This window comes from Morone saxatilis, unplaced genomic scaffold, assembly GCF_004916995.1.
Source record: "Morone saxatilis isolate NCDOM2014 unplaced genomic scaffold, NCSU_SB_2.0 Contig18, whole genome shotgun sequence".
Classification (NCBI taxonomy): Eukaryota; Metazoa; Chordata; class Actinopteri; family Moronidae; genus Morone; species Morone saxatilis.
The window spans coordinates 27,677,765-27,702,764 of NW_023339740.1; the positions used below are offsets into that span (position 1 = coordinate 27,677,765).

Below are 25,000 nucleotides of genomic sequence, written 5' to 3' on the forward strand. Positions count from 1 at the left end.
ACACACACACACACACATGTAGAGCTTGTGTTTCATAAGCCTGGGACCAAGCCATCTGTCTGGAACTAATCTTTGTATGTATTTCCATGTAGAGTGAAGAGCAGCAGGACAGACGAGAGGCAGCGAGAAGGTACATCCCGCGACAGAGAGAGAGTCTAAAGCAGACGTTGGAGGACTACGTGGTTTTGCCTTGGCCCCCTGATCTCCCATGATGCCCCAGAGCATGGCTGTGTTTAGAGGACAGAGTAAGATCTCCAGCTTCCAGTTGCTGACTCAGTATGAATGACCATACAAGGCATCAGGATTTACTTCAGATCACGTAGAAAAGAAGATTACCGGAGCTAGACCCCTTTTTGATTTCCTTCTTCTATCTGTGCATTTCTTTCTGTCTGTCAGCAGTTTAGATTCTTTTTCTGCCCTCTCTTCCTCAGTTTTTGTCTGTTTCTCTTATCTTTACTTTTTGCCTCTCTCCCTCTCTCTACTCTTTTTCTCTCCCTTAATCTTCCCCCTTTTTTCTTTTTCTGGCTACTTCTCATTCCTTCTTTCCTTCCTCCTTCCTTTCTTTTCCTCTCAGCACACAAATAGAGAGGGTACTCCAATAGACCTCCCTCAGATCTCCTGTCCCTCCACTCCTCCCCTCCGCCTCCCTCTCCTCTTCCCTCCCTCGCTCATTCCTCCTTTTCTCAGCCGGCCCCAGATAAGAAGGGGGCAGAAGTGTTTCTCTTCGGCCACTTCTGAAACTGGAGCCACCAGAGAAGGATGAGAGACAAGAAAGACTCTATTTTTTCTCTTTTCTTTTAATCCTGGATATTTGAGGGTAGAGAAGTCCATTTGAGTCATCCTTCATTCAAATGCAACTTTAAATCTTCTCTTTTTCTGATATTCTTACCTTGCATTTAGATGTTTTTTTCATTCTCCCAGTGAGATTGGACATTCACTATTGCCCATCCTTGGTCACACTTTTTTTCTTTTTTCATCCCTGTCTACCCACTTGGCTTTCACTCTATCCATATTTGATCCTGAGTGGATCTGGACCTGCACCTGGTGCATTAAGGACAGGAGAGCATTTAAGAACTATGAGAGACCTGCCCAGAGTCAAGCCAATTGACCCATCTTGAATAATCTTCATTAGCAAGACGACCTGAGAACGAAAGAAGGAAAAGAAAGAAGAAAGCGGATGCATCCCACATATTGACCAACTCATCTGATGAACATTTTCACCAATGTGAGACCACAGAACAGGTGCTGTTCCTGCATTTAAATAAAGTGTGATCCATAAGAGAAGTTATTTCCTGAAGTTCATGAGAACCACTTGAAGGGACTTGAATCAGACCTCATGGATTGACTGGTAGGTGCAGAAACTCATGCATGACTTGTGTTGCATCCTGAACACAGATGTTTTCATAAAGTGAATTGGGGTCAAAGCGTGAACAAGCTTCACCCTCTTGGCACTGAAAGAGAACACTTTGATACAGTTGAAGAGATCGTCATGAAAGGCTTAAATCTTAGCTGGGGGTTGCTGGTGCTTCTGCTGCTCTGGACCTTGTCAGTCATCGCTGATGCTGCTGGCGTTGCGGGCGCAGAACGAGGAGGAGCTGGAAGAAGCCAGAGAAGAGGAGGAGGAGGTGGTGGCGGCGGCGGTGGTGCGGATAAGAAAAGGAGGTTTCACCGCATCCAACATGGACAGTGCAGCTACACCTTCATCCTGCCGGAGCTGGATGGGTGCCAAGGAGGATTGCTGTCACAGCCTGAACAATATGGTGGCTCTCGCGGCGGGGCAAGTGTCCTGCAGAGAGACTCGGCGCGAGTCGACAGTGAATGGTCAGCTCAGAAACTGCAGCACCTGGAGAGCACAATGGAGAACAACACACAGTGGTTGCAGAAGGTAAAAGATAAACTGCCTTCTTCTCTTTTTCCTTTGTTTGGAGACCGTAGACCTTTTGTAGTTCATGTGTAGAACAATACAAGAAGGTTGACAATTAAATGTGAAATTAACCATGTGCTGAGGCTGAACATGAAACGAGTGAATGGCAGAGTGTATTGGAGTATTGATATGGTGTTGACTCCATGTCAGAAAAGTTTAAGAATGACAACGTTTCGATCCAAGTTGTATCTGGTAAGATCCAATACGATCAAAACTTCTGTGGCATAGAGGAAGTGTGCAGACTTTACAGTTTCTTCACTGATGTTTGCTGACAGTCTTACAGTGTTCAACCTGTGTAATTACTTTCATACACGTGTGTTATCACATTCTGTTGATGGATGCTCTGTCCTGGTTCATTTAACACATCAATAGACCTGGAGAAACAAAACAATGAGAAAATCTGTGTTGTATGTGACTCCTTCAGCAGAAATGTCATTTGCGTCCGCTGCTGTGTGTGCAGTCAAGTTGTAAAAGTTGTTATTTTAGATTGTAACAAGCTCAATTTTCTTGCTTGGTGAGCTGCAGGATAGAGATCAAAGTTTTGGGTTATGACTCTAGATGAGTGGCAGCTGCTTTCAATCAGGAGAAAAGCAGTGAGTGATTTCCCTCCTGTTGTCCTAACAAACTATAATTCCTCCATATGTGGTTTCACTGGAGCTGTGACTGCACGGAGCGTAATGATGAGAGCCATTGTAAAACCTTGTTTCCCCCATTACCTCGCCTCCATCCTGCAGAAGTACTGCAGAACATTCCTGCTGTACAAAGTAATTAACATGTTGCCATGAAAAACTAACCACTAAATCCTAGCCATTAAAACTTACTTATTATTAGTAAACTGATGTCTGACGAAGGTCTGGGTGAGAGTTTCTAATTGATAGTGAGTTATACAACGTTCCTCAAGGATTTTACACTCCCTCCGGTTGTTTGTGCCTTAACATTTTACCTGCTTACAACTACCTTTTGTGACATTGTGCCCGTTCCTTCAGTATTTTTCCCCATTTTCCTCCAATTTAAAATGCTTTGGGGTGCTCTGTACTTCTTGTCACTGTTGTACTGTGAAGACTGTCAGACAGACATGTGACACATGATATCACCAGCCACTTCTTTTAATGCATGCAAGGTTCATGGTGGTCATCCAGGACCTTTATTGTGCAAGAGCCTAGACCAACCAGTCATCATAGTAAATCTGTACTTGTAAAGCAACTTTTATTTAGAAAGAAGGTTGTTTAGTAAATTATTTTCTAATAAATATCGCAACTTCTGATCAACTCATTCTGGTAAATTGGACCCACCTCCAATTTAAGCCCCACCCACTCTGCTCTGAGTAAAGATACAGATAATTGAGTTGCTATACAGATAAGGGTGCACTCACTTATCCCTACTTCCCACCCACAAACACCTATCATGTACATTGGAAAGCACAACAGCCTTTAAACTACCCACAACATTATCAATTTGTGCGCAAGCCTGACTGTTTGACAATATAGCGCAGCTTCATTCTTTTTGAGCGAGCGGTGAGCGATTTTTAGTGGAGCGGGTTGAAATAGCGACATTGAGCATTGAACAGGGGAGAGGAGTAAACAAACAGCTCTGTGAGCGAGGAGCTGAAATTCTCACCAATACAGTGTTAATTAAAACAAACACAAAGCACAGCTGAGGCTGATGGGAATGTCATTAGTTTTTTAAGCCATAACCCTGTATTTGACAAAGTTCTGACCCAATGGTGGTGCTAGATAGAAAGTGAAGCCTTTCATACATGTATCTACAAAATGTTGGCCCAATCCATCTTGTAGAGATATTTTACTGGATGAGTGAAAAATTATAATGTATATCAAAACATTTTCAATGGTATATTTTCACAGTAACAGTTTAACAGTTGTCAGATATTTCAGTCTGGACCAAAGGGGTGGACCAACAGACAGACCAACGCTTATACAATATTACAGCTAAAAGTAGTACAGCACGATTTTTCCAAGATATAATTAAACAAGTTAACAGAAAGGCTATGACAAGATCTGTGTTATATCATCATCACTGTGATGAAGAGTCATTCTTAGTGAAACCACATTTCTTGTACATATTATAAATCCATATAAGTGCAAAAACAATCATTTTCTGGGCTGTTATTGGTCTTAACTCAGACTGAATAAACACGGACCAGTCATATGAGAGACACATTATGTGTGTGCTGCAGTGGCGGTCAAAGATAGATTTACAAGGATTAATACAGTAGCCTCCATATACTATCAGGACCACACAGTGACTTCCTGGGCTTTGCAGTTGCTGCAGTACCTCTGTCATCTCCTGACAGTTAAACCATCAGACTCCTGCTGATGTGCACCATGAAGTGATTTGGGTGCAGCAGGTGATGTTGATCCATGAAATCAGTTAGCGAAAGAAAACATTTTTGAAAGGACTGTGAGTGCGGGGAGTCCCCATTCATCATAATTAGAATAATTTAAATGTTACAGAAGAATGACAGCCACTGCCGCATGAATAATGCTTCTGTTTTAGGAGTCAGTTCCTGTATGAATCATAATTCTTACACCAGGAATGCTGAGTGACCAGCAGATTTATTTAGCTTTCTAAATGTTGGGTGTACTTATCACAGCCTTCCAAATGTTGTCACGTACAGTGGATGATGTTTAGAAAAGAAAAAGCATCCTGAAAAGTTGAAAATGTTGTATTTAGTTCCTTTTTGACTAAGAAGTTGCAGGAACTACGGAACCAGAGGAACTAATTTCAGGAACTACAGTAGGAGAAAAAACAATTGAAGTGAAGATTAGGCAAATTAGACCCATTGTAAGTTAAACAGAACAGTTGGAATTGCAATTGTTATTTTTTGTATTTACTGTTGCTTGATTGTAATGTTTGAGTTTGATGTAATGAATGAATGAAACAGAGATATGCAGGCAAGGAAAAAGTAGACCAGATAGACCATCTCCAGATGATCAGCTGAGGGTTTAATGGTTATTTATTTCTGCTTTAGAGCGTAACTGCCATGAAACAACTATTATTTCTCAACTTTACTCACTTTGTTCTCTCTGCTTCCTCTCTCTCTGTCTCTCAAGCTAAACACAATATCTAACTTTGTTCTTGACGTCAATAAACTATGAGGAGGATGAATGAGGTGATATACATGTTTGAGCTTCTGTGACTCTTTGGAAAGTACTACCCTCAGAGGAGAGACCTTTTTAGCACCCGAAACTATCAGAAACTAAATTTAGTCCCTGGTTCTTCTGGTTGCAGGTTTTGTTCTTTAGTTGCTCTAAAGGTTCTTGGTCCACTGGGAGAGGTCTTGCGGTGGAAACACTGTATTTAGTTTCTATTGTTAGCTAATGCACCACAAATTAAACTGACGTGAGGCAGTGTAGTCAGTGTAGTGGAAAGAGTACTGCAGTCCTATTTATAAGCTCATCTCTAGACTTTGTCAAGTGAAGATAAAATGATTGTTGCTCTTTTGAAGACAAATGTGCTGTGTAGTTGGTATCTCCTTGAGTTTCAGTACAATCCCTCTCTCATTTGGTGGCAATTTATTCTTTAACTCAACCCTTTTAAGGAATAGAGTAAAAAAGTCAAAACCTTCCATAATGCATTATAGCTGTGATCACAGTACTCTGTAATTCATGGCTTCCTAAAATTGTTCAGTTCATGTACAAACCAAAGTTCTAGATGAACCTCTTCATCTAATAAAGCTTTATTTCACCTTGATGCTACTGGTACAGAAATAACCTGTCAACATTATAAATTTGAGCTTTGGGTAAAAATAGTAGCAGTATTACAGATGTTTTAATGTACTCAAAAAGTGCATGTCATCAGAAAGATACTATGAAAATGATGGACGGAAGATGAATTGGCCGCATAGAACAAAATACTAAACTCATCTCTACATTCACACTGTAAACGGTTGGTTTTCAAATGAATTCATGTATGTTAGTCTAGTTATTGCTGAGAGTGTGATTGCTATTTTACTCTTAAACGCTGCATACAGTATCAAACTCTACAACTCTGCAGCTTGAAGAAATAAAAATTAAGATCAAATCAAATCCGATCTCCATGTTTTAACAGTTTGATGCGCTGTAGCTCAGATTGTGATTGATAGATTGGTTTAGATACATTCCAGTTTAAATGGAGCGAGTAAGTTTCATTATTTCTGCTGCCCACCAGAGTTGATTTCTTTCTTCTGCTCTGTGACCGAGAATCTGAAGGAGGGATTGAATTACTTACTAGAAAGATTTTAATCTGCAGAGAGTGTAAACTCAGAGTGGTGCTTCACTGGATTACACCACCGGGTGTTTTTACCAAGCCTGTATGTGTGTGAGTGTGTATATGAGAGATTAATGTGTGTGTGTGCTGCTGTGTTTACCACCCACACTGTTAAACCTCAGAGGAGACGCGGGTCAAGTCCAGAGCTGAGGTCTGCAGCACCCCGACAGGAGACAGAGAGCTGACCTTTCACCTCCAGACTTTAGTCGAAGTCAGCTGTCAAATCTAATCGCTCCCTGACTCCGAAACATCAGTGCACACGTTTGTTACCATCCCCTCATCAGAGCTTTAATTCAATTCAGATAAAAGATAACTACGTCTCCTCTTTCCTTCTTTGCTTTGCTGTCTTTGTCTCAGTTTCTCTGTTCCTCCCTTTTTCTTTCTTCTTTTAACCTCTTTTCTCTTTTCTCTTCCTCCTCCCTGCTGAAAATCAAAGCACCACAGCTTCAGAGAGTTTAAGGTGTTTTTCGGGTTGTAAAGTAAGTAAGTAAATTAAATTCCTCATAAAATTCTCCTTGTGGGAGCAGAGAGATATTGTTCTAGTGTGACATTGAGGCTCTGTCCAGATTAAATGAGGATTGGTTGTGTAATTTGGTTCCATAGGCTCAGAATGTCCTTCATGTTGCTGAGATAAATTCAAACTCAAAAAAAGTTTTCATTTTCTTGTTTCAGTAAAGTAAATGTCTAACTGAGATTAAGGAGACCTAGCCACTATTGTAGCATAAAAACAGTGTGACAACAATAATATATAACATATCAATCATATACTACACAAGTAAAGAACCTCACATTTATTGAGCTTTTATGTGCAGTATGTTTGTTATAGAGTTGCAGCTTTTGTTACTTTCTAGATTAATCTACAGTGAAAAGGTTAAAGTCAAATAATTAGTTTTGTCCGAAACCCCAAAATATTCTGTTTACTATAATGTGAAAGACAAGACAACAACAGCTCAAGCAAATCCTCACATTTGTGAAGCTGCAACCAGAGAATATTTGACATATTTGTTTAAAAAATGACTAAAATGATTAATCTTTCTCTATATTAATGTAGATTAATCAACTATCGTATCAGCTCTAGTTTGTTACAAACCAAGGCTACATGCATTCACATATTGTCACTTCTCTGGCCACAACTTCTGTTTTTGTTGTAGACTACACAACAAAAGTTTTGAAATAATAAAAGAGCAAGCCACAGCTGTCTTGTGTCTACAGTCTGGCTGCAGTAAAGTACCCTATTTCCCAACCCCCTAACTGAGACACAGTAGATTCACTCCATTTGTTCAAATTCTTTTCAATATTTGCGTTTCTCATGCGGTCACTGGTGGCGAATGTTCTCTCTTACAGCTCAGGAAGTCACAAATCAGATCTTAAAGCCTGAGTCCTTAACTTTGGTGAGGTTCAAACTACAGCACAGATGACAGAGCATCCAGTGTGGCGTTGTTCACTTTGTTGTTTTTGGACTGCAGTGACAATGTGACATGTGATCTGACAAACTTGAGCACCATTTCTCAGTAGCAGACCTCTGAGAGCTTCAGGTAGATGTGCTGTTTTTAGCCATGCTGGTCTATAGCCATGCTAATGGCTCTGTGAGACTGCACATGCAAGGACATTGCTGATATTAAACTTCAATAATTTTGTTAACACAGCGAAACGTTAAGCAACATAAGACGTAGCAAGCCAGCTAATATTACTCACTAGTCCAACAGTAAGAAGGTCAGTTCTGTGTCATCCTTTTGTTTTGAGAAGCTCTACTCGACTAAAACCCAGTCTAAAATCTACTCTTGTCCAGAGGCCTCTTGCTCAGGTCTCCTTTTCTCTTCTCTTCTCTTCTCCATCAGTCTTTTTTGGTCTCTTACCTTCTCTCTTTCCATTCAATGCCTCTGTGGAGCTCTAGTACATTGCCGCTCATCCAGCTCCGGTTCTGGTGTCGCTCCCCGTCTGCATTCCCTCCTCCATTGGCCTGAAAACCTCCTCTTCCCAGCGGTCCAAAGCTTGCTGTGCTAGCGGCATCAGCACAAACACTCCACCAGTGCTCTGAGCTCACATTAAACTAATTCTGCTAACTACCTAACAGCAGCTACATTAGGCGGCAGTCGACTGTCTTTTCACCAAAAGCAGTGACATAAGTTTGTGACTTGTGTTGTAAAGCATAACACACCTCCTGCAGGAGATTGTACCGACTCAACCTAAGTTATATAGTACACTTTGGTTTAGAGAGACATGATTTTCTGAACCAAATTTCATAGTAATCCATCCAATAGCTGTACAACCTGACGGTGGCGCAACAGGAAAAACCAGATGAATTTATCCTCTGGGGATCATGAATGAAAATACATTACTTGAATCTGATGTTAGTACATTGAGTTTGAAGCAATTTCTGTTATAAAAGTTATTAAGTTCATAAAGTTCATGACCATGTCTTTAGCTTAAATATCAACAATCAGACTCATTAGTGAATTAATACACAGTCTATTTCTGTGCCAGCAATATAAGCCCAGTTCAAAGTGTAAAGTTGTTTTTCAAGTTACAGTCATTTCATGGGGCCGTGCGGCCTCTGCAGCGGTTTGGTGGTTTTCGAGAGAGCTGGTCTGTAAACAGCAGTAAGTGAGGTAGTTAACAGGGGGCTTGTTTAGTTTTCTGCCAAATGACTGACTTCAAATGGAGCTGTGCCTGAGAGACTGAGAGACAGGAAAGCCACTGTGGTCAGATCACAGCCCGGCTATCAACTGCTGCTACGATACGATGCTTTGATGTGCTCAAAGGTTATTCTGGTGATAACCTTCTGCAGAAAGACAAAGAGAAAGAAAGACTCTGATCGCTTAGAAAAATCTGATGGGATAAGAAGGAGAAAAGTGGATTTTAAGGAGAGAGAGAGACAATAGAGGATCCATGATGTAAGCTGTACTGTAGCAGCTTGAGGTCCTGGTAAAATACGTTTTACACAGTTTGATGTAAAATGTCAGTTCAGTGCAAAATATTCTACAGTTTATGGAAAATATAATTTTTTATATTGAGGAAATATCCTCATAAATTTGAAGGATCTCATATGTGACTCATTATGAGCTGCATATTTGCACACATGAAAAAGGACTAAAAGTTGGTAAATGTTTTCATTATAATTTAACTACAGAGGGCAAAAGGTGACAAACTTACAGAAGAATATCACACGCCAATGAGTAAAAAAAGAATACTGAATATGATGCATGTTGAAAAGTTTAACAGGCTCTTCAAATGAGCCCCTTTTAGCCTCTTTCAGCTGATTGTTTTGGTTGTATGACACATTTAATTTTTGGTTCAGTCTCAGTAACCTACCGAGCACCAAACAGACAGACAAGCATAGTTGAAATTAACTTGAGTTCAACATTAAATTCACCTTGGGGGCACCACCTATTAATTTATTTTGTCTCAATATGAAGTTCTTGACTCGCATTTCAATCAACCACATAATCAGGTTTTTGTTCTTGAAACTGTTGTAATACAAACTGCTTTAGCTGCTCTCCAGGGCGCTTTTACTTGTACAAAGTCTTAGCTTTCTGGTACTTGTGCTGTCCGACATCGCAAGCTCCACCCATCAGACAATATGAGTAAAATAATAACAAACTATACCGCTTGACCTCAGTCTGGAGAAACACCTGGTCTGTGCTCCATCATCCTTTACAGACGCACATCAAACAGCTTTGAGCAGACCCCACTGACAGCACTAATAACCGCCTAATGACAGCTATTATCTGCTAGTCAGCGTCCTTCAGTCTAAACACAACTGCCGACAGCTCAACTCCTATTCAGCTGCAACTGGTTGTTAAAAACAAACATGGTTAAGTGGAAAACTGAAGTGAACTTAAATTCAAAGAGGAGGAAAAAGACAATTCCTCAGTGAAAGTTCTGGTGGCTCAACAGATTATTCCTTAATGGATCATTTTGGTTTACTTGTGCCTCATTTTCATAGTTTTGGTGTCCATGAAACTGACGGCGTCACACAGTCAGACAGGTTGTAAACAAACCAGCAGTTTAACCAGACTGACTGTTTTTAAACTTCTTTGGTCTCTCATGATGTTCACAACAGCACATTCACTGCTCCCTGTAGTCTGAATGAATCGGTTATAGGTTTTCGTCTGAGATTCTCCCTGAGTTTATTCCCCTGTTGGGAATAGTTGGGAATGATTATTGAGGATTGGGGGAAGTGGTGGGAGGGTTTTACCACAGCAGGCTGTTTTATTGTGTTTCATGGAGATCTGCAGTGGAGAGTTGGGAGTGTGTTGGGGTGCTTTAAACAGTGTAATAAAAAGGTTCCACTGTTGTGTGTTGGCTGAGGAGCTGGTGGTTTATGACCTGATAATGTAAAGGCCAGAGTCTCACTGCCATGTGCTTCTGTTCACTGCAGCTTTATAGCAGTTTAGCATTTGTAACACAGACCAAAGTGTGATGATTGCAAAGAAACCAAACCGCAAAACAAAAGACGTCATAGGATTATTTTTATTTTGTTTATTTTTTGTTTTTTTTGTTTGCAGGTTTCATTTAATTTGGTCATATGAAATGAAAATAAGATTATAAAGGAGACGGAACTGCACAATGTAATAACACAAGATCCATAAAATGACAAGAGAGCGATAAAAGTAGATATTAAAAACACAAGAATTAGTACTAATGCAGGAAATGGTATCACAGGGGAAGTGACTGTGGTCATGAGTGGGAGAGAGTGTGTTTTTATTTGTGTGTCTGTGGGTTCAGTATATTTCCTTGTGAATGTGACTAACACAGGCGTCATTCAGAAAAATGTACGTTCGCCTGCAAACTGAAGTAGAAGTCCATACATGGTTACATAATTATCACAACTAAATGAATCTCTTCTTTTCTTACATCCTCAAATGTACCAGTGTGACTTGTGTGGTCACTTTGTCCCTACGTTTTAGGCCCTGGTTGTTGTCTTTTCCTACCAGAGATCATCATCATTTCTCCTACACGCTTCATGGGGAGGGTAAAGCGACTGAGTTGCTATCTGCAACTACACTGCTAGTGCACTACATCCTGCACACTGGGCCTTTAGAGACTAATGTATCTTGTGTAAGGAGTTGTTCCACCACGAGCCTCCAGAACAGTTTCAGTGCTTCATTGTTCGTCATAGATTCTCCAGGTCTCTGAAGTCTACTGGATGTGTTCAGTTGGGTTAAATTATGGTTACTGTGAACGCCATCTGATTTTCATACTTATCAAACTTCATTCATGCCAAGAACTTGGAGTGTGACTCACTCTCTTTTTATTCCTTATCAGCTTTTTTCTGATGTTGGTGATGCAGATGAAGTGGTCGTCTTAAGAACTGCTTGTCAGATGGTCGATCAGCTTTTCCCCTCTTCTCCACTCACTCTTTGGAAATGAGGAACCTGTGTCTGACAATTTTCTGTAACTTCTTATGTAACTACCAACAATTCGACATTCACACCCACTTCAGTGATTGGCCAACCGTGTGGAGGTGAGAAAGGAGCCAGAGTTTGAACTTTTTCTTCTGCTCCTCTTTTTTAACTCTTGACACAACTTATTTTGTCACTTTTCTTGCAAACAGCCGAATGCAACACTATGGACCTCTCCCACGAGAGACTGTGTGAAAATGTGCTTCTTAATCCACATATTCAGATTATATTGTGTTTCCTTCCTCTTCTGGCACTGTGCAACACAGCTTTTTAGCTTTTACTCAAACATTTTACACACTTCACTTGCACCAGTACTTAAAAGGGTGTACTTTTGTTTTAGTACTTGCCTGTGACATTTGTTTATCCACTATTCTTTGTACCATGTGATTCATTGGTGTGCTGCTGCTGTGATGTGAATTTCTATCTATCTATCTGTGTGTGTGTGTGTGTGTGTGTGAGTAACCGGAAGAAATTAGAGAATCTGTTCTGTAAATGGTTACTGAGCTACAGACCTCAAAAGTAAGCCAAGTACTCTATATAAGTGTTTTTGGCTGCCACTGTGTGCATCTCTTGTCGTGTTATCACAGGCAGCAGGATTATCGCACTGCAGCTGCTTTTCGACCACATATGGCTAATTTTCAGGCCTGGTTACTGAATGATTTAACTGCACCGTAAAGAGGAAAAGGATAAAAAAAAAAGATATACACCAGTTTACAGGAGTTTCTTTTTAGTGGGAGCCAGGTCTGCCTTCTGTATCACTGCAGCTGATTACTGGACAGTTATCAACGCTCTGAATCTGACTGGCTGCAGGAGGCACACTTCAAACAAGCTGTCAGAGATACAGAGGGAAAGAAAGAAACAACCAACAAATTCAAGGAAATCACAAAGATTCAGTACAGTTATTAGTAGAATGAGCCACATCTTTACCTATTTTTCTAGTTGTACTTGCAGATACAGTGAGATAGTAAGAGATCAGTTGCTTAACTATCTATTAAAATTGAGCCCCATATCTGCAACTTCACAGCTTTAAAAATGTTACAAGTTCAACTCAATGTGTGTTTCCTTTTCCAAAGAAACTAAAACCAGACAACAAACAGTTCACGTCTAAAGCCTTGACACATCTTGTTTCAACGTAACACAAAAAGAAATTACGGAAGTAAGATGTCATCAAAATGCTGCTGAGTTCTCTTTTTTTGCGAGTTCTTACCTCATTTTACATGATTTTGTTGTTTGAAGCTTTTGATGTTACCTCAGAATCATCATATTGAACAACACCTAGAACATAAAAAGACAACATAACTCTACTCTCACACTCTAGACATCTGTGAATGTTATAAGTAATCTTAAAATAATTTTTCTGTTTAGCTTTTCTAATCTGATACACTCTCTGATTGATAACAATTGGAACATGTATAAAGACAAGCTGGAAAAAGAGCGATCCGAAGCAGCTGCTCTACTGGAAGACCTGGATGAGGATGATGATGGTAACGATGAAGAGTCCCTGCAGAAAGTACCCGAACTGTTGAAATTAAATGATTTAGTTGGATTAAAACTACAAACACATTCCAGTATGTTTTTGTTTTATTCCCAGAAGTCTGTAGGATTGTGACAATTTTTTTTGCGTGGATTGTTTTGGGAAATCAGAAGGCAGTTTAAGGGGTAGAGTAAATTTAGTCTCTGTTTTGATGAGTTAAAACAGCACAGTGAATGAAATGATGGCTGGAGTCTGAAAGAAACAGGTAAAAAGATACAGAAAGTGGGAGTACGTGGGAGAGACAGACGAGAAAAAAAACAGAGGGGGATGAAACAGAGAGGAAGAAGTAGTTCAGCACTTCCAGACTAGTGACCTGTTAACCCGTAAATCACAACAGCAAGCAAGACAGAGAGGAACAAAGAGGGTGAAAGAGATAAAGTTAGCTCAGATAAATGGAGAGGGAGGTGAGAGCAAATATAAGACAGAAACAAAGAAGCCAGAAGGAGGAAACAGAGATGGTGGAGAATTGGATTTATTATTTATTTATACTATATAGGGGTGGAACAGTTCACAATATTCCCAGTTCATGTCACAGGTTTGAGGTCACGGTTTGAGGAGTTGCTCTTTTCTACCAGACTCCTTACACCTCCTTACACTCAGCTGACACACTGGATGTCGACGGGAATAGTTAATCACACTGGAAGTACCGCTGTCTTACACACAGTCACACACTGTCATTAATGCGTATCGCTCCCACACAGCAGACTGAAACAGATCCTCTGACTGCTTTCTCTCGTCCACTTCCCATTTCCAATTTCTAATGCACCGGACAATACACACAAGCCCCGACCCGGGCATATTATTATATATTTGCCAATATATTAAATTAGAAATTGTCCTCACTGTGTATTTACACAGTTATGCAATGAGCTAAACACATTTCCAATAAAGGCTGAAGACGTTTTTTTTAAAGGAAGCAATTAAAACTGTGAAAACAGACAAAGAAATTCAATGATAGTGATTACACATCATAAAATATTAGATAAACAAGCATTATTATACAGTTACAAGGAAAGTAGATGTACAACACTATAGGATAGCTGTCAAATTAGCTACACTGTCCCTGGTTGCTGAGCAAAATGAATGCTGTTATAGAAAAAATAAATAAATTACTGAGGCTGCAGCTTTGTACGTTGACAAATTGTTCAGCTTTATATCTTTTTGCTCAAATTAAATATTTCATTGCTGCCTCCTGCAAAAACTACAGAATTCCTCAAAGTGTGTAAGAGCCAAAGTCCACAGAAGTGGTGCAGTACAGTCAACAAGGCAGAGGAATATTTGGCAACATCTCACTAAAAGAGAAAAGAAAAACACTATTTGGCCAGAAGTATGTGGACACTGCTCTCCATATTTTAATCTGCTTTCGGTCTGGGGCTGTTTTTCATGGTACAGCTTCAGTTAGCTTTAGTTAATGCTACGGCATGCACAGATATTTTAGACAATACTTCAACTTTGTGTTGACTTTGTGTTTCCTGTTTCAACGTGTCCGTGCGTCCGTGCACCCAGACAGCTTCATGAATAAAGTATTTTCACAGTTTTGTGTGACCGGCTTGCACTGAGCCCTGATCTCAACCCTATCCAACGCCTTTGGGATGAACTGGAACGCCGACTGTGAGCCAGATCTTATCACCAAACATCAGTGCTGGACCTCTCTGATGCTCTTGTGTCTCAATGAGAGCAAGTCCCTGCAGGCTGGTTAAACATCTGGGTAAAAGAGTGAAACCAGAAGAGTGGAGGTTGTTGTAGCAGCAGTCTGGGGATGAGATTGTTGGGATAGGTTCGGTTGTCCACGTACTCTTTGAGTGACAATGGGATCTAAGAGAGAGCCTGAGAGAGAATGAGGAGATGAAGAGATAAGTGGGGGATTTCTCGCTCTCAGTTTGTCAGACAAACGGTGATAGCAGCACTTTACTGCAGGACATCATGTCGACCACAGCCTCTTCATCTGTCTCTGCACCAGCTGCTTAACATCTCACACACACACATTCCCAGGGTGGTTTGTCACACCCCTCGGCATCGCCATACAGATGCTCAAAGTACCCTTTAACGTCAGTCTGAGACGGACCGGGCTGTGATCTAACTCCAGTAACCCTTCCACATCAGAGCACGTAGTGTAAAGAGCGAGAACATCTGTGTAAGGAGGTCGTTGGGGTGGACGGATGTCTCAGACGAACAGGCCGTGGTTCGTGTTCAGTGTGAAACCAAAACCCATTTAAAGTTTTATTAACGTCATGTACGTGACTCTGCATGCGTTACGTGACTTGCTGCCGCAGTAATGGCGTCACTGAATGTACTTATTTTAACCCAAATCGTGATGTTTTCCTAAACCGTGACCGTTTCACAATGTTAACCATCCTTGAAAAAGGCATCTGATACAAGTGCTAAAGGGTACCTTGTGCTTCTGTATGAGATGCCGAGGGGCCAGACAAAACGGGATCTATATTTGACAATGCGGGATTAAGACGTGTTACTCACACACAAGTATGTGTGTGTGTGTGTGTGTGTGTAGTGAAACACTGCAAGTTCATGAACAAATCCATAACATCATTTCTGATCATTTCTCTCTGTTAAGCTCTGCAGCTGCTTTTCGTATCGCTGATTTTCCCCAAATCTTTGAGCCCTTTTAATAGCACTTAAGTAAACCCAGATACTGAGATATGTTACATAAACACACACACACACTTTTCTTCTAATCAGCTGATCTATTGCACATTGAGAGACCATGATTACATGCATATTTAAGAACAATGTAAAACCCTCCCTCATACAGTCTTTCTCTTCTTCTCGTTCTCTCTCTAATACAGCAAGACGACACCATGTATGTACACACAAAATACATACATAAAACAAACACACAGACGATGCGCTACTCTTCAACTGATTATTCATTGGACACACACACACACACACACACACACACACACACACATATTATCCTCTCTAATTAGCTGCTTTGATTCCCTTTGGATGTCCATATTTACTGGGTTCATTTGTCAATTAGCTTTTCCCAGAGAAACACTGCTGTCAGCAGAACAGCTGGAGCAGAAACAAACCCACAGTCAGCAACTTTCCCATTACTGCCCTGAGAGCTCCCTGTGTGTGTGTGTGTGAGTGTGTGTGTACATAAGAGGATATTTTCATGCATAAAAAAAACGTTGTGTGGTTGTTTGTGGTTAAGATATCAGATGGATTAGCTGCTAATCGAGCATGTAATCTGCTGTGTGTGTGTGTGTGTGTGTATGTGTGTGAGATTGATTAGTAACATAAAGAAAGGTTTAATTAATTTTATTTTGCAAAGCCCAAATGTTACAGATGCATAACTGTTTACATTGTTATGATTCATCCAGAAATCCTGTAATATGACGTCAACAAAATGAATTTACTCATTATAACAGCAGTTGAGTAAAAGGCTTTGCAGCAGGTTCAGTTAACAATGTTAAAGGAACAGTTGGGTCTATCTTTCATACTCAGTGCCATTGTTTCTGATTTATACTTTCATCTTGCCAACTTTTTAAGGATGGGTTCACAAACAACAAGTCAGGTGCCCATACACTGAAACGTCTTTTACTTCCTCATTCCTCCTGGTTGATACTGAACATTAGAATATTCCTTCCTCATCTGGTTCCTATGTAAGTGACGGGGGACAAAATCCACAGTCCTAGCAAAAAGCATACTGAAGTTTACTTGAGTCAAAAAGATATCTTCTCTCTGTTGTCTTAAAAGTATAAAGTAGTATAAAAGTCACTTGTGTTTCCACAGAGCTGCAGTGGAAGAATAATTTTGTAATAAAAAGACTATAACTGTGGAAGATAACCACTGGATTTGACCAGTTTGTATGACAGAAGCTTGTGGATCAGATATTAAATTAGACTTTATTGATCCCACACTGGGGAAATTCACTCGCTACAGCAGCTCCAGATACAACAGATAAGAAAAATACACATTGAATAAAGAAGAATTGAAAAATACAAGTTATATGTACACTATTTACAGCTTTTTATGTAGAGATGTTGAGACATATATTTAATACACGGATGCAGATATTGTTGAATTGTAAAGATATTCTTTAATTACCATTGTGCATTTTTGGCCTTAATGAAGTTTTTTAGTCAGATGTCTTCAGTCAGATATAGGGCGTTTCTTTTTCTATGACGTCTTTTGACTAGAAGAATAAATATAAGAACTTATGTGATGATGAAGTTCTTCAACTTTCAGCATTTAACTCAGAATAATTTGTGCTGATTTTGAAGTCAGCTTTAAATTGTTCAGTTTAATTTCAAACTGGATAAAGAAGCCTTGTGTTGATGAAAGCACGCTGCTGCCAACACAGGTGGCCAAAGCAAACAATGTTATTTAATAATGAGTAAGAGCAGCACTAAGTGATTTTATGTGATGCCACAGGCCAAGTACGTGCTTAAATGACTGAAAATCAATCACTACTTGTAGTAGTGTACAAATAAAACACACACATACACACAGCCTGCCAGTTCTTAAGATGGATACTGATATTTCATCACTGACGTCTTTTTGAGTGTTTGTGTTCTCGGAGTACTGTACGTGCCGTTTGTGTTTGTAATGATTATTCAGCCTGTCACTGAGTGCTCAGGCTACTGCCATTAATTTACTCCACTTAGTGCTACGTGCTGTATGACATCGCCAGCGGCAGCAAGTTCTGCTTTTATTCAGTTTTCATTAGGTCTAATTATGTAAATAGAAGATAATGATGTAAAAAAGATAAAACTAATTTTATTGATTCCCTAGAGGCAACCTGGGAGATTAAAACTTAGTCAAAGGCTATAAATTAAAATAAAAAGAAGAGAGCATGTAGTAGAGCTGACTGGTTAGCCGATACGGTCGCTGGCAACATATAATAATTCCACAGGACATTATTTTCTCACTAAACTTTATATGGAGTGGATAGCCACAGTTAGCCAACTGTTGAGCAGATGGGGTTGGATGGGGTCGAGGAGCCTCTACAACAGGGGTCTCTAACTCTAACTGACTTGGGGCCACTGCTGATATTGTCATCTCATGAATATTCTGGAAATATATCCATTACTAACATCATACTTACAAACAATGCAAACAGCAGGTCTTTAAATTCATTTCAAATACATTTTATTTGTATAGCACCAATTCATCAAGAAAAGTTATCTGAGGACACTTTTCAAATATAGCAGGTCTAAACCGAACTCCTTATATAACATTATTTACAGAGACCCAACAGTTCCCACCATGAGCAAGCACTTGGCGACGGCATCACCAAGACGACATCTTCCTGATAAGTATAGATCGACTATTACATTTTAGTATTGTGACAACCTTACCGTGGAGTAGTTTACATTCAGTGGGCCAATTCACATGTGTACGTGTGTGATTGTATGTTTGAATGGTTGTCACTATGTGTGGGTGTAGACTAGAATAGAACAGCATAATAGAAACCAGGTCTCAGTATCTGTGTTTCAGTATCAGATCTAGATAAACCTGCTACGGCGATTGAACTGCAGGTACCACCAACTCTCGTGTTGCAGTTTGAATACACTCATTCATTAATGATGAGCGCACACACATACTAAGTACTTTTAAATAACACATGAACAGCCAACAACCCACCCATAAACACACACAGCCATCCAAACACACACACACACACTCGGGTGGGATCGAAAAGCCATTATTTTGCAATTAGTCCGTTTTCTCAGGAGGTTGTGTGATAAACATTCACTGCTTTCAAAATGTCTTCACCTCTCTGGTCCAAAGAAAATGTTGAGTGGAGCTGACAATGTACAGAACATAAACTGTAAAAAGGATCTTTACTTTATCACACATATGTTTTAGTTTTGAGTTTGTCAAGACTACAAATTAGATACATTAGATAATTTGTTCAAGTGATTATAGGAAAGTTTTAAACCTTAATAAATATAATAAAAACCCTTTTTGGTTTGGATCTCTGTTGGCTGATTTCATACAATTGAAGTAATGACTGTTGCTAAAGGAGATAGGCCTGAAACAGTTTTTATTATTTACTTTATGCAGTGTAATGCTTCCAGGAATAGACATTTTCAAACAGTTCCCGCTCACATGTGCGACTCTAATCAGAGTTTCATCAGAGACAAAACCCAGTTAAACAGGGGCGTGTGTTTATTCCAGTACAAACTCTATACGGCCACTTTTGGATTTACCATCCTTTACTTTGATGTGCCCCCACCCCACCACTTTCAATTACCTTATTTATGTTGTTTTAGTGGAAAGTTTCACTGCTACGTGGTCCAAGTGCTTCAGTGGTCTTTCCCCCGCTGTTCCAGACACAGTAACAGTATATTTACATGGTGGTAAATCCCGCAAGTGTTGATTTCAAAGGCTCCGAAGAATTCATTGCAAACTGTCACCAGTTAGTTTCAGTTGGACATGCGGTTGCTGTAGCGACCCCTGCTGGCACAGTGCCATAGCAACTGACTTAGTAACGTCCATCTTTCTATCAGAAAACCGAATATTGACAGACGATCCAACCATTTTCTGTTTGTGTTTTTGTGTTTTTGTGTTTTTGTTGTTTGTAATTTAAGATATTAAATTAGTTGTTTCTGTAAATGGTTTACTGCTAATCAAGCTATCCATTATACGAGCTTTATGAGGCTAATCCAAAATAAATAACTGGATTACTGGTATGTGTGTCACTCTTTTCACTTTTACTGTATATTTTTAGTGTTGTTTAACCTATGACTTAATGTTGTTCTTTCACTTGTGACATTTTCTGGGGTGAGGGTATCAACGTTTATTTATTAATTTTGTGTAGTAACACAGGGTTGCACAGTGAAACATGTTGTAGTCCCTTTCATGCTACACACATAAACCATATATTTAGATATTTAAATTACAATAGATTACAAAAAAATAAAGCAATTTGCACACAAGGTTCCTAAAGATCTATAGAACTTGAAATAAGAGATTATATCAAAGTTATGTGGGTGCAGTTATTCCCTTCTTTCTTTGAAGTCGGCCTTGAAACTAGCACTGAACTAGAATAGCTCTGTATTTCCCATCTGTTCTTCACAGCACTCAGCCTTAACATGGTTCAGGATTGGCATGTCGGCAGGATCAGGATGGTCCCTGTTTAACGGCCGCCTCATGTCCCTGAACTCATTTGGGACTTCTCGGTTGTTGTCAAACATGTTGGCTACTTCCACTGTAGTGGTTGATCAAGCCAAATCGTCACTTTGGCCCACGTTAAGATAGAAATTACAGTCAGATAAGCCAAATGTCCTCCTACACAACAAAGTCTGTGATTTAGTGTCCAGAGTTGACTATATATAGCAGAGATCCAACAGAGACGTCCCGTGAAGAAGTAAAATATCACCATGTGGAATACTGCAGTGGTCAGTGGTTTGTCAGAAGCTTTTGAACTGGAGAGCTACACTTACAGAGTTAGTAGCTGGAAAGTGTTGCAGTTATGCTAATTGAGTCTTGTTGAGCTGAACATTCACACAGTTGGGTTGTTTGCGAGGGGGTTTTGTGGGAGGATGTTTTAAGAACATGTTTTGTCTGTAAAATGATCTTTGGAAGTCAGTTATCTCATAAGCCAACTAATTGATATCTTATTGGGTTTTTTTTTACGACAGGATAGAAAGTGTCTTGTTTCTTACACCATGGCAGCTGGTGATATGAGTGCAGTTGTGCTTTCTGTATGCGTATCTGTATACATTGTTGAAGGCCAAGTGCAGTACACTGTACCAACATCAGAGAGTGCACATCGTCAGCTCAGACATGTTTGTTTTTACAGTTTAACACACTAAGACCTTTACAGCATGACAAATAAGCGCTGCGGCACCCAACAACTGAGCAGGACGCAGGATTCACACTGAGTGAAGCATTTCTGTTGGAGCAAGGATCACACAGCTGATTCACACTTTAAATATATATATAATATATATCAGGCAGAATATTGTTGAGATTTCTTTCACATTTGATCAGTTGTCGTCTGATGAAACATCTGATTAAACTGATGATTAAAGTCAATGGAGGCTTATCTGTAAACTTGTGACACAAACAGGTTTACCTGATCAGTCATCCTAAATTTGCCTAGTTCATACACACCCGTATACGTTTGCTTTATTAAATGCAATGAGTCTGAGCAACTCAAAGGTGGCAGTTCTTCTTACTTCTGTATTTTAAGTACTTCAGTTCTCTTTTACTCTGCTGTTGGCCATTCACTGTTTGTTTATGTGAGCCTGAGAGAGGAATCTCTCCTTTTGGCCCGGCGCTGCTCTTTCCCTCCGAGCAGCCGGGTCAAAGTACTCAGGCACAGTTTGGGGGAAGCCAGCACCATCTGAATTGCAAAGAAAACAGAAAATCCACTTCAGGCTCAGTCCTAACTTTATGATAACACGTAATTAATCGGCTGGAATCTGCTGGCGCAATCAAATGTAGACTTAACCCCGCACCTCCATGTAATTACAAGTTAGGGACAGAGAATATGAAGTGTGTTTTGGGGGGGAAATTGTTTTACTCAGAGTTGCTCCATATGAACAAACAACTGAGAGGAAGTGTTTACAGCACGTCTGGGTAGAAATTGTTGACATATTTTGTGTATTGAATTTGTTTGCGTATCGCAGGATGCTTAGTTTGTTGATTTGCTGATGGCACTGTCTGTAATGAAAGAGTTTCTCTTGAGGGGAAACAAACGCTGTGGAGAGGTTTGGTGTCTGTGCTTCACTCTGAGTGTCTCAGGGGAGGTAGCGTCTGGACAGTAAGTGTCAGTAACAAGTGGATGTTCGGCCTACAGCGGTGCCTCCCGAAACCTCTCCGCTAGTGTTCGCTGCAGGCTTAAAGGGTCAGTTCACTCAAATCACAAACATACACATTCTCACTCTTACCTCGTGGTGACATCTAGCCATGGACAGATCACTGCTAGAGCAAACTGGGCATGTGCAGAGGCCCTGAAGTCATGATAATTATATTAGGGTTGTTAAGATTTACCGATACGGAAATCAGTTTTAATGTGGTTGATGCAACTACATCGGTACGCAGACCCCTGGATTGATCTAAATGTACCATGAACCACAAAGTCCAACTGAAATCCCATGTAGTCGTCCTTGATGCGTTAAAAAATAACGTCAACATCAGAAAGGCTCCTTTTATTTATGTGTGCTGATGTTACTGCAAATATGATGAAAATGAAGCAATCTGATTTGCAGGATGAAAACATTTTGAATTTGTGATTACATTTTGTTTTTTTATAGACTTTTTCCTGTGAACAGAGAAACGAATGTAACCAGATTGAAAGTTTTATTTTAATGAGCAGGCTGTCTGGTGTGTTTGTCAACTGCGGTTCAACTTTGTACTTTAGGCTGACAGGTGTATTTTCCCCACAAATCTTCCTTCCTGCAGATTTAATGAACTTTCTTTTAGGCATGCTGATTTGTTGTTTGATGTTATCAGCATCCCCGGAGCAGGTGAGGGTCCGGGAATGTCATCCATTCATTGGCTGCTGTGGTAAAACAAACAGAGTCGACTCTCTGACCTACAGACCACCAACATCCTCTGAGTAAACAAGGAATAAACAAAATGCTTCAGAATAAACAAGTGTATGGGACAACAGCACAGAGATAACAACTACAAAGGGATACATGATTGTTTAGATGTCATACAGTAACCCGCCATCTTCACTGCGTCTCACAGAAGTTTTTTAACAGTTATTTTTATTGTTCCGATAGACCAATGAAGACTTTCTGAGGTCTGTTATTTCTAAAACGGCTGACAGTTGTGTCTCATTTACTTCATTTTTCTGTTCAGTGTTTTGTTGGGATCACTGATGTTGCTAGAGGGGTTTCTTAATGTGACTCTCAAAGGAAGTGTGTGAGATAACAGGAGCTATAGGAGGAGGAAGAGACTGTGCTAATGGCAAACATAGTAAAGGGAAGAACATCAACGAGAGTATCCAGTTGTTCAGTTGTTGTATACACTTCTATAATTGTCATGGCACAGGTAGTACTGGATAAATGATTTGTTGTTACGTCCAGGGGAATTTAACTAACAGTAATCCTTATGACAACATATACTGAGTGTCAATTAGGGCTGTCACTGGCGAAGTTCGAACTAATCTGAAATGAATCGCAATTTGTTTGAATGAATTTAAACAAACAATTTCAAAACACAGTAGAACTGTATGACCCCACATGGGAAAACGTCACGTAAACACAGTACTAACGGATATCCTTGCATATAATCGGTGATGGCCTTTTAATGAGCTTCCGACAAGGCGCCTGCTGAAGTTGAGTGTACCAAATGGCGGCAGTCAGACGAGGTTGTGCACTCCTTCTGCCCATCTGTGGTGGCCTCACTTGGATGGCAAGCTAACGTTAGCAGGTGAGTCCACAGATCTGTTTTATTCTCCAAAGTCGACAGAAGCTCACTGCTTCTTAGACACTTTAGTGTCGCAATTATCCACAGAGGAAGGCTTTGTAAACAAAAACCTTGTTTCCATATAAACGCTGACAGACACTAAATGAAAATACTTCTGTAGAGCTTCAACTTTCTTGCATTTGTTTCTTCTTTTATCCTCTTTTTTTGTTTTGCCTCATTCCCTCTGAAAGGCTCATATCAGATTCTGCCTTCTTGACATTCGGCAACCAATCAATAAGACAAATGACCAATTGACTTTGACAATAATCAATAAAGATATTGCACTTTTGTATCTGAGGCAGCATCTGGAGGACAGATCTGCCCTCCACAAAATGTTTGCTACCCTAAAATCTAAATCACTGCAGCCTTACCTGATCTATCCTGCAGAGAAATCTGAATACACGGTTTCTGTTTGACATCCAAAGTGGATTAACATATGTCCAGTATTCAACGTAAGGACCGAAAGACACACAGCAGCTCCCAAGCTGTGTGTAAATCCTCAACATTTTTCATAGAGAGTTTGATCGGTGAGTTTTATGACCATTAGTTACACTCAGATAGCAGCTTACATTAAACAAATGTTGAACATACACACATAGCTCTGGGAAATGTGGATTACCTTCAACAACTTATGGACCACACACGATTAAGATGTACAGCTGTGGAGATTTTGTTTAGAATGCCATGAAAATGAAAGTGAAAAAACTCTCTAATATAACACAAAGAAGCCCTGAATGAGAATGGACAGATTGTATGTTTTTTTTCCCTCAGCGCTGTAAAAGAAATCTAACACAGCAGTTCAACAGTACGTTGTCTAAAGCATCAGTCAGCTCAACACTGTGGCTCCAACACACATATTTACTCTCCTCTACTTCCTTCTGACGTAGTTTTATAGTGTATACTATACACTACAAAATGTAAAGTACTTTTTGACCCATTTAAACATTCTGTAAATATGAAGCTGAGAAATGAATGAGATGTATGATTCTTTCTTTTCAAGCTTGTCAGCCAATTATCCTCCCAAACGATTAGATACAATACAGACTACAATATCTATATTTACAGTGAATAATATTTTATAAAAACTTTCATTTTTCGCCGTTTGCCCTTTTCTCATCTGTTAAATAGTAAAAGTCCTACATGCACCTTGCTGTAACAACTGCATGCATTTCTGCATTATATGATATTTGCTGCAGACACCTCGTAGTTTAACACCTTTATTTATTCTGAGCTTTTGCCATTTAAACCACCCGCCGTAAGGTAACATAGATTTGTGTTTGCTTCATTTGACCACAGAGGTTGCCGGTTGGAGAAACAAAAGAAGAACTGGGTATTTAGAAACAATAGTTTCCATGTGTGAACAAAGGAAAGAGTGTTAACATTGGATTAATATCTAATCTCAAGGGAGAACAGTGCAACAAGATCACAAACAGCAACAAACTCAGATCACTACTTTGATTTAAAGTTTGACCT

At 39.8% G+C, this 25,000-nt stretch overlaps 1 protein-coding gene across 1 annotated transcript in view; it reads left to right on the top strand.

Annotated features, from left to right (window-relative positions):
• Positions 1-702: 702 nt before the first annotated feature.
• Positions 703-25,000, top strand: part of angpt4 (angiopoietin 4) — a 45,872-nt gene continuing 21,574 nt past the window's right edge. The window contains exon 1 of the mRNA XM_035662838.1: positions 703-1,885. Coding sequence (XP_035518731.1) covers positions 1,490-1,885 — 396 coding nt within the window. The 5' untranslated portion in view covers positions 703-1,489. The remainder of the gene's footprint in view (positions 1,886-25,000) is intronic.